The following is a 10,077-nucleotide window of genomic DNA, read 5'->3' on the forward strand; positions in this document are numbered from 1 at the left end:
CCCCTTCTTTTTCCGTAACTTTAAAAAAAAAAGGGGGGGTTATAAACGTGAACGGTGGCTGTTGCCATGGAAACGAAGCAGGCCGAGGTCTCTGTATTCCAAACCTTGGAAAGCTCTTCACGCTGGACCATGACAGGGGAGGGGCAGGGTGCTCACACGAACTGAGCATGCTCAGTAACATCTGTTGAAGCCACTGCCCCTTCACCCTGCCCTTACCTGACATAAGTTGCTGCTGACTGCTTTTTACAGGGGTTTAAAAAGGGGCGAAGGGGGCAAATCGGAGGAGAGGCGTGGTCAGGGTCAAGGGGTGGAAATTGGGGAAAGGGGAGGTGACGGCGGGAGGGGAAACCCCCCAGCACCATTGCTGGCGCCCCCTCAGCTTTCTCCCCTGCGGTCACCCCCACCATCGCTGGGCCTACTGCAATGCTGGTGGCAAGTGTAAGAGCAGCCATCCTGGGTCAGCCCAAAGGTCCAGCTCGCCCAGTATCCTGAGTTCCGACAGTGGCCAAGGCCAGGTGCCCCAGAGGGAATGAACAGACCAGGTGATCAGCGAGTGATCCACCCCCTGTCGTCCACTGTCAGCTGCTGGCCAAGGTAGGGAACTCTTGCCGACACTACTGCCACCAGTGAGACCTCTGCTGCCAGCAGAAATGGCCAAGGAAAGCAAAAAGGAGAGGGGCCCGGTCAGGAAGTCCTCTTCTGTGGTGATTGCAGACATCTGGGAACCGCCCTTCTCCCCTCCCATCCCTTCCACCGGCTCGGGGGCGGGGGGGGTGCCAGGTGGCCACTGCGCTACCTGCCACGTCATCACCATCTGCCGTAGCCCCTATGCCCACTGCAACCTCCTCTTCGTCCGTCTGGGACTGTCAGGGCCCCTGCCCCATCCGGCCCAGGAAGTGCAGGGTCCACCATGTTTCTTTTTTGCCGGCAAGTCACCGTCCAGTCACCAGTGATGGAGCACAGTGAGCAGGGGCGGCGGGTGATGGAGGCTTAGCCTCCCCAAACTGCATGCTGTGGAGGTGTGGGGGGGTGGAGAGCAGTGGTGAATTACCACATAGGCTCCCCGGGCCCATGCCCAGGGGCCCCAACCAATTTGTGGGCCCCGGAAGTTCCCCCCTACCACCACCACAGTCCTGGGGCTGGAGGCGCTCAGTCTCAGGGCCAGCGGGGGGAGACAGTGGAAACAAGCAAACGGGGGGTGAAGCCGCGGGGAGAAGAGATGGAACGGGGTGGGGCCATGGGTGGGGCTGCGGGGGGAAGGTGTGGAACAAGGGAGTGGCTCCGGCCTTGGAGCTCTGCCCATGGCTGAGAGCTCCACCATGGGCCCGGCCGGGGTTGAGAACTCAACCCTGGCCAGGGCCGAGCTCTCAGCCCCCTGCTCGGTGGCCCCAACCGAACTCTCATCCCCTCTCCCCCACAGAGGTGGGGCAGAGAGCAGCGAGTGGGGTCGTGGCCTTGGCTGGAAGAGGGAGGGCATCAGCCAGAAGAGTCAGGGTAGAGGGTGGGGCAGGGGGCTAGCCTCCCCAAGGGGAAACTTCACCCGCCACCCATGACAGTGAGGAAGTGAGTCCCAAAGGGTCCTTGGTGTTGTCCCAGCAGGTATCTCTGCCAGGCAGGCTCATCAGGGAAGGCTTGAGCCATGTCCTGAGGGGCTGCCCCTTGGCCTGGCAAGAAGGGGAAATACTCCCCCCCACCAGGTCAGCACCGGCACTGCCACTGCTGATGACGAAACCTGCTTGGGTTTTCCCCCTCCTCTACCATCTGACAACCCCAATGGTGGCTACTACCCCATGGTGTGGGCAGCCCCCTCCCCACTGCTGACTCATCAAGCCAGGTCCTCTTAGTAAGGGTGATTATCCAGATCAAAGGAGAGAGGACACCCCCCGCCTTGGAGTCCCTACCCATTGTCCCACCCCCATGCTTCCTTTAGCCCTCGTGTTGTCACACTCAAATGCCGGGCCCCCTCCTTCTTGCCCACCCTCTGAGACCCTCCATCAGGGCTGGGCATTGGGCTGGCATGGCATAAATTGCAGCTGCAACACCTCTCAACTACTCTGGAGGGCGTGTCCAGCAGGTGGCACAGTGACACATATTGGAACAATGCTTAGGGAGCACATGTGGGTCAGAGCAGCGGAGGGCAACTAGTGGAGCGGGGTAGGTGGGAGGGGGCAGGGCAGAGCCACGACCCTTTTCCCAACCATCACCCCATGGGGCTGCCGTTTTTGGAAACCTAGTTGGACCCTGCCGCCACAGCCAAGAAGAAAGTAACAGTTCTCCAAACACGGTATTGGTCTACAAGTCCTCCATGAACCAGGGTCGTCCGCCAAGGGACCTTTGTATGCCACGAGCCCGGAAGCACTAACAACGCAGATGCTTAACGGAGGGAAAGGGGCAACACCCCCCTCTAGAGACATACTTCATTGGGGTTGGAACAAGACACGTGGCGGGATTTGTGCCTCCCCCTACAAATAGCCCTCTTCGTTTGCCCAATCATTTGTCCCCGCGGCCGCTCCACAGGCTGATCGGCACTCGTGACTGGGAAACGACTGCCAGAAGGGATTTCCTCTGAGCCAAGAGATTCTCCCTACACACTAGAAATGGATCTGAAAACTCATCGAGTTGGCAGCTGTCTTATCTGCAGTCCATGGGGCTCAGGGCTGGGGAAATAGCCCTTCAGATGCCCTCTGTTCTATATCCCTTAAAGGCCATTTTCACTCATTATCCGTGGCAAAAGACTCTGGGAGTTTGAGAATGTAAATTCTACTTTATTATTTAAAAGCAAGACATAAAAGCTAACCCCACCTACCACCCAGGACCCAGCTCAGCACAGTGCCCCATCCCAGCACACAGCTGCTCCTGCTTCCTGCGGGTGCAGGTGACAGAAGCTTTTTAAAGATGGAGGGAAAGTGCAGAGAATCCATTAGCGATGCTGAGCTTCAGTCCCAGAAACAAACGCTCCAGGAGCAGGAAATCCAGAGGGCTGTTTAACAGGAGTCAGAGAACTGGTTGACTTTACAGAAGAGTCGGCATCTTCAATCCCAGCAGAAGCTTTTCTCCCCCTTGGGGACACCCCTGGTGAGTGGGGCAGAGAGAGTCTCTGTCATCCCCACCCAAGACACTACGGTAGTTGGGGAAGGGGTGACCAGCGCTGTCAGGCTCCTTACTGCCCACTGGCCTCAGTGATGGGGACCAGCCTGGATTCAGGGCTGGCCTGGCCTGTTGCCGTCCCCGGCTTCTTTGTTGGCTCTGCTCAGCTTCATCCGTTCAGGAATCCGGGGGCCACCCCGTCATTCCCTTTGGAGAACGTGACAATGTCACATAAAACTTCTAAGATACTTCCTGTCTCTTTCTAGCTGCAGTGCAGAGAGTTCACAGTTCTCAGCCTCGGCCATCTGGCTCTCACGAGCAAACCCTGCAGTTTCCCAGCTCTGTGTCCCCCGCCTCCCATACTCTCTCCCCCTCCTACCTGTCTCTCACCTCACCCCTGGGATCAGGTAGTTACTTCCTTTCCCCTTTTCAGGCTCCGCCTCTCCGGGACTTTCACATGTGCCCATCAGTGTTTGTGTCGGCAGTTACTTGAAAAATCAGTTATTAATAACTAATGGATGAACTGTTCAACCAATATTAAAATTTCATGGCAGAGACGGACGAAAAAGCAAAAATAATGAAGGGATATTGTGCCAAATAGCCATTTGTCTCATAAATTTCCACAATAAAACTATGCAAACCCGCTCCCTACCCCCCCCCCCCCGCAGTCAAACAAAAACTAATATCCAAATATGTGACAAAACAGCCTTCAGGAAAGAGAACAACAGAACACAGGGAGTTATAATGCACCTTAGAGGCTTAGATAATGTGAAATTCTGGAGCATGCTGCAGTTGGCACAAAGTTAGGAGAACAGATTTCCCTGTGTTCTCTTCTAAAACAGCTAAACTTCCGTCCCTTTGTTTTTTGATAAATAGATTCCTTACTAGGTATATTAATACAGAAATTTGAGTAATTATTCATTTAAACTACAGTACAGAAACATATTTCCCACTCCCCTCAGAACCAGTGCAAAGGGTGGGGGAAAATCAGGGGTAACAGAGGAGCTGAGGGAGAGGGAAATAATCACTGGGAAGGAGCCTGGGAATGAACCTGGAGGGTTGCCTGGTGTGGGTGGGAGAAGTATGGAACAGGGATTTCTAGGGAAGGGGGAGAGGGATTGTTAAGCAGTTGGGGATCCTCCCCGATACAGACCCTGGCTGACCCCTAGCCTCTCCCATTCAGTCAGACACATCTTTCCCTGCCCCCATGTGTCCCTGCACCCCCACTCCCAATTTGACTCTGGCTCAATGTCACTCCACTAGCTCCTGTGCCCCCAATCTGTCCCTGCACTGGCTCTTCTGAACCCCAGCCTCTGAAAGCTCCCAGCAGTCCTGTGTGCCCCACGCTGTCTGTCCCCTCCATATCCCGTGTCTCCTCACCTAGCCTCACAGATAGGGTGCTGTAAGGAAGGCAGCCTCTGCCCCCTCCTTCTCAGTGGCTGGCTGCTCCAGCCCATGAGCCAGCTGCCCTCTCTCCTAGTGCCACATCAGCCCCATGGTGGACAAAAGGTGTAATTCCATGACTCTTCTCATAACTTCCCTTTGCCTCCCCGTCACAATCAATTATTCTGAGGTGGGAAAAAAAATCTGCGGGGGACATTAATTCTGCCCTTGCACAATAGTGTAGAATTCCCTCAGGAGTAGCTAATGCAGAGAACACTATAAATGAGTAGGAGAAGTTGGTCCAGTAAAAGATATTACTTCACCCACCTTGTCTCTCTAATATCCTGGGACCGACACGGCTAGAATAACACTGCAGATATAAATGAGATGGTCAGCGTTGGCCTAGACTCAGAAAAGTGGTGGAGGCTTGGTCAGTGTTGGGGGAAATGTTCCAGCTATCCCTGATCAAACTCTGGCCTCTTCTCTTTATGTTGGCAAACTCTCAGGGTATGTCTACGTTGCAATCAAACACCGCGGCTGACCCATGTTAGCTGACTCAGGCTCGCGAGGCTTGGGGGCTCTAAAATTGCAGTGTAAACTTTCAGGCTGAGGCTGGAGCCCAGGTTCTGGGACTCTACCCAGGTCTTCTCCTCCACTGCCTGGGATTTGCTTAGACCAGGCAGAACCAGAGGGCCACTGACAGCTCAGGTTCAGTGCTGCTGGAGTCGCTGATGTCCAGTATTGTGTTTGCTCCAGCTGAAATCTTTTCCACACTAAGGACATTTAAGAGGTCTCTTCCCGGTCTGAATTTGCTGTTGGCGAACGTGATTGAAGTCCAAGTGAAGCATCACCCACATTCAAGGTTTCTCTCCTAAGTGGATTCTCTGATGTGTAATTAGGTTCGAGCTCTGATTGAAACTTTTCCTGCAGTCTGAGCATTTATAGGGCTTTTCTCCAGTGTGAGTCCTCTTGTGTCTAATCAGAGTGGAGCTCTGGTTAAAGCTTTTCCCGCACTCGAGGCATTTATAGGGTTTCTCTCCCGTGTGGGTTCGCTGATGTGTAATAAGGGCTGAGCTATCACTAAAGCTTTTCCCACAATCCAAGCATTTATAGGGTCTGTCTCCTGTATGGATTATCTGGTGTCTAATAAGTTGGGTGCTCCAATCAAAACTTTCCGCACACTCAAGGCATTTATAGGGCCTCTCTCGTGTGTGAATTCGCTGATGTGAAATAAGGTTTGAGCTCTGATTGAAGGTTTTTCCACACTTAATACATTTATACGGTTTCTCTCCCGTGTGCAGTCTCTGATGTGTGATAAGGTCTGAGCTCTGGTTGAAGTTTTCCCCACAGTCCAGACATTTATAGGGTCTCTCTCCTGTGTGAATTCTCTGATGGGAAACAAGGTTAGAGCTCTGACTGAAGCTTTTCCCGCACTCAATACATTTATACGGCCTCTCTCCTGTGTGGATTCTCCAATGGGAAACAAGGTTTGAGCTACGACTGAAGGTTTTCCCACACTTGGTGCATGTGTTTTTTCTCCCTTCTCCATGGATTCTCTGCTGGAGTGTGGTTTCCTCGAGGTCCTTGCCACTTCCCTTACAATTAGTGGTTTTACTCACTTTCTTTCCTGGCTGGTTTCCCTGCTGCTTCTCTGACTTGCGTGGAATCCCCCAGGTTTTTCCCTGCTTATGACTCTGGAAAAAATTCCCTTTGGATCTTCCTGATAAAGTTTTGTGCAGTTCCACTTCCTCAGCACATTCCTGCTGAGAATTCTCCTCCTTGTTCTCACTCATCCTCCCATCACCTGCTGGAAACAGAGAGAAAGAGAGAGAGAGAGAGAGAGAATCAAAGACAGGTTATTCACTGTGTAATGGTGGAAGGAAAGAAAGGGGAAGATCAAAGAGGAGAAACACATCACAGTAACTGTTGGGGAGATCGAGAAAGGTAAAATTCTATTAACCTCTGTAATTCCTGCTTTTCTAAAGTGGACATCCGATGCTCCATTATCAAGTGGGTTGTTCTTTCTCACCTTCCCGGCATGGAGACTACAAAGAAACTCTAGGCATGCTTGGAAGACGAGGAGGAATAATCCAGTTATGGTGGATGGTGGCGTATCAGATACAAGATAGCAAGCTCGTGCCAGCTGTCGGTGATATTGGATGGGGTACCATGAATGAAAACCACCATGAGAATACATGCAAACATCATGCTGGGATGTATTAGCAGGAGAGTTGTAAGCAATACATGAGAAGTAATTCTTCCGCTCTACTCCGAGCTGATATGGCCTCAGCTGAAATAGTGTGTCCAGTTCATGGCGCCACACTTCAGGAAAGATGTGGACAAATTGGAGAAAGTCCAATGGAGAGCAACAAAAATGATGAAAGGTCTAGAAAACATGACCTATGAGGGAAGATTGAAAAAACTGGGTTTGTTTAGTCTGGAGAAGAGAAGACTGAGAGGGGACATGATAACAGTTTTCAAGTACGTAAAATGTTGTTATAAGGAGGAGGGAGAAAAATTGTTCTCATTAACCTCTGAGGATAGGACAAGAAGCAATGGGCTTAAATTGGAACATGGGAGGTTTAGGTTGGACATTAGGAAAAACTTCCTAACTGTCAGGGTGGTTAAGCACTGGAATAAATTGCCTAGGGAGGTGGTGGAATCTCCATCACTGGAGATTTTTATGAGCGGGTTAGACAAACACCTGTCAGGGATGGTCTAAATACTTAGTCCTGCCACAAGTGCTGGGGACTGGACTAGATGACATCTTGAGGTCTCTTCCAGTCCTATATTCTATGATCTGGATCCAATCCTGTCCTGGGTGAGATGAGGCAGAATTGGAACAATTCACTCACAACACATTGGTGGGAGTCCCAGCTTCTCCCTTCACTTCACAGATGGTTTCTGCATCCATTTCATTGACAACTCACCAGCATGGGCCTCTTGGGATCTCCCTTTCCTAAGAGTCCTGAGCATCCAGGATCCATGGCTCTTCCCCTCGTTCCAGCCGGGAGATCAGGTCAGGCTTGGGAAGGGGGAATCCTGCTCGGGATATGTGTATGTGTAATCAGCATGATCAGGGTGTGTCAAGCATTGGGAGAGGATTTGTTACAAAGAACATTCCTTGATTTAACCTGGCCCTGTGCTGGGCTGCGGGGGCCACAGACTCTGAACGGATGGGAACACGGTCACTGAGGCCCCGTGGGAGAGGCAGATGTTTGGAGGGGGGCTTCCAGGATCTGTGCACTCTAGGAGATTTGCTGACATGGCTCTGCCGTTCAGCCCCCGCCTTTTCCTCAGTCTTCAGAGCCCTCCTCAGACATGGAGCTAGTCCCAGGAAGGGAGGGGAACAGGGATCGTGTGTGTGAGTGAGAATTAATACAGGCAGGTCAATGCGCTGCTTCCGCCCCCTTGAAAGCTGTTGGGATGGGAATGGATAATCCTCTCCATTGTATTTCTGATTCCCTGACCCCATGGAAGAAGGCAAAGAGAGTAAAGTCTCTCTCACACTGGATCTGGGGACATTGGAGCCTTAAAATCTAAGGGACCACAAGCCACACTGGCCACATCGCAGACCCCTCTCCCCTAGCTTCCAATAACCGAGGGCACAGGAATCCCTTATCCAGCGTGGTCACGGTCTCACAACTCTCCTGCATGACATCCCTGTAGAGGGCTCTCTGAGCAGGATCCAGCAGGGCTCCCTCCCTGGGTGAAACACACAGCCACCTGCTCGAAGGTCACCAGCATCTGACACAAGAGTCCCCCACTCAGCACCTGCTGCCCCAGCTACATTCCCACTAATCCCAGGGGAGGAGAGCAGGAGCCTTCCCGTTTATCATACACCCACTAACCAGAGGCTGGTAGAGGAGATGGAGATCCGGAGCAGGGTCCTGGGACAGGAATCCCAACACCCCCCTATTCCCAGCAGCTGGGGGTAGGGGATGGGGCCTCTCCTCTGGGCGCCCCCTTCGTATTCCACAGCAGCCTCTGGCTGGTAGGTTCAGGCTGCAGCGCCGGGGATCTGTTAAGTTTTCCTTCCCAGCCCTGACCAGGGGGGTTGTTTCCTGTTCCAGAAAGGGGCAAATTCCCACCTCCCGCCCAATGGGCCTCCTCTGAAAAAACAAGCCCCAGATTAACCACAGCCCTGCAGGGCAGGCCCAGCCTCCCCCTACATAATTCCTGCCCCTCCCCCTCTAATAGAAACCTATCCTGCAGCTCCCTGAAAATCCCCTACCTGCATGCGCTCTGCGGCAACCATTTCCCGGGAGAGAAACAGGGCTGTTATTCCGCCGCCTGGCAGAGCAAGAAGGGCGACCGACCCGGAGATTTCAAGAGGCTTTTCCATCTCACGCCCTGATTTCCACACACCCCAGCTCTCTCCCTGCAGACAGGTATTCAGACTCTGGCAGGCTGGGAAAAACCCTGGGTCATTTTAAGACAGCGCAGCCCCAGCCCCTCCCAGCATGACTATCCCCACCGAGACACCTTTAAACCCTCCCAGGAACAGCGTCTCCGAGCCAGACACTAGAAAAGAGCAGCATCAAAGGAGCCAGTTTGAGGGGTTCCCCCTAGGGCTGGCCCCAAGGGCAGCACATCCCCCCAGCAGCAGCTGGACACCCAGAGCATGGGGTTGCATCCCTGCCCATCCTGGCTAATAGCCATTGATGGACCTATCCTCCAGGAACTTATCTAGTTCTTTTTTGAACCCTGTTATAGTTTTGGCCTTTGCAACATCCTCTGGCAAGGAGTTCCACAGATTGAGTGTGCATCGTGTGAAGAAATACTTCCTTTTGTTTGTTTGAAACCTGCTGCCTATTCAGTCCATTGGGTGACCCCTGCCCCCCCTCTCTGCCCTCCCCCAGTTCTCGTGTGACATGAAGGGGCCAATAACATTTCTCTATTCACTGTCTCCAGACCAGGCATGATTTTATAGGCCTCTGTAGTCATCTCTTTCCTAAGCTGGACACTCTCAGTCTTTTTAACCCCTCCTCATACGGAAGCTCTGCGTAAGCCCGGAAGCGTGTCCCTTTTCACCAGCTGAAGACGGTCCAACAAAAGAGATCACCTCCCCCACCTTGTCTGTGTAACAACACACTCTCCCTTCTCTTTGGGTCACCCTCTCTGCCCTCCCCTCTCTCCTTCCCCCACCATTGCTGCCTTCTTTCTCACTCTCTCCCTTCCTGACAAGCAAACCCCTGAGACAAAGAACAACCCCCATCCCTTTATGGTCCCTCCACGCTGTTTTCCCAGCCTGATTCCCCCAGTTTGGCCTTTCCCCCAGGTCTCGCCGTCACGTGCACCGGCTCAGGAGCTGGTGTCAGCAGACCCGGGGCTGGTTCCAGCCACCGGAGAAAGTCCCCACCCGGGCTGGGCACAGAGTGGGGGTAATGCAGGTCTCTCCCTGCACAGACCCCGCTGGGAAGCAGCAACGTCTCTGCCTCTCGGCTCATGGCTCATGCTGCAGCCTCTGACCCAGGAAGCTCAGCCCCTGACATGCAGAGGAGGGAGAGAGGGACCAGAGCTCCCCTCCTGTTGGAATCACCAGAGCCCTCTGGCGGGGGCTGCATCGGCGTGTCTACACCAGTGGCTCTCAACCTTTCCAGACTA

General features: G+C 53.2%; 1 protein-coding gene and 1 pseudogene across 2 annotated transcripts; both read right to left on the reverse strand.

Annotated features, from left to right (window-relative positions):
• The window catches only part of LOC119842653, a 1,040,433-nt pseudogene that overhangs the window by 161,618 nt on the left and 868,738 nt on the right, over positions 1–10,077 (reverse strand).
• LOC122455409 (zinc finger protein 239-like) lies at positions 2,902–9,147 on the reverse strand. 2 transcript variants are annotated; one of them, XM_043497009.1, is made up of 2 exons: positions 7,401–9,147; positions 2,902–6,277 (listed from the first exon to the last, which is right to left on the reverse strand). In XM_043497009.1, exons 1-2 carry the CDS (start codon positions 7,444–7,446, stop codon positions 5,328–5,330), a joined length of 996 nt encoding a protein of 331 aa, XP_043352944.1. In that variant the 5' UTR covers positions 7,447–9,147; the 3' UTR covers positions 2,902–5,327. The 2 variants fall into 2 exon arrangements, with proteins under 2 accessions (XP_043352944.1, XP_043352946.1); XM_043497011.1 differs by having other exon boundaries at positions 8,705–9,146.

The sequence above is a fragment of the Dermochelys coriacea genome, chromosome 14, assembly GCF_009764565.3.
Source record: "Dermochelys coriacea isolate rDerCor1 chromosome 14, rDerCor1.pri.v4, whole genome shotgun sequence".
In the NCBI taxonomy this organism is placed as follows: domain Eukaryota; kingdom Metazoa; phylum Chordata; order Testudines; family Dermochelyidae; genus Dermochelys; species Dermochelys coriacea.

Bases quoted from the DNA above. Each gene is read 5' to 3' on its own strand.
- LOC122455409 (XM_043497009.1), bottom strand. From the start codon at position 7,446: ATGCTCAGGACTCTTAGGAAAGGGAGATCCCAAGAGGCCCATGCTG. The intron at 6,278-7,400 runs GTGAGTTGTCAA...CTCTGTTTCCAG, and splicing joins ATCCCAAGAGGCCCATGCTG to CAGGTGATGGGAGGATGAGT.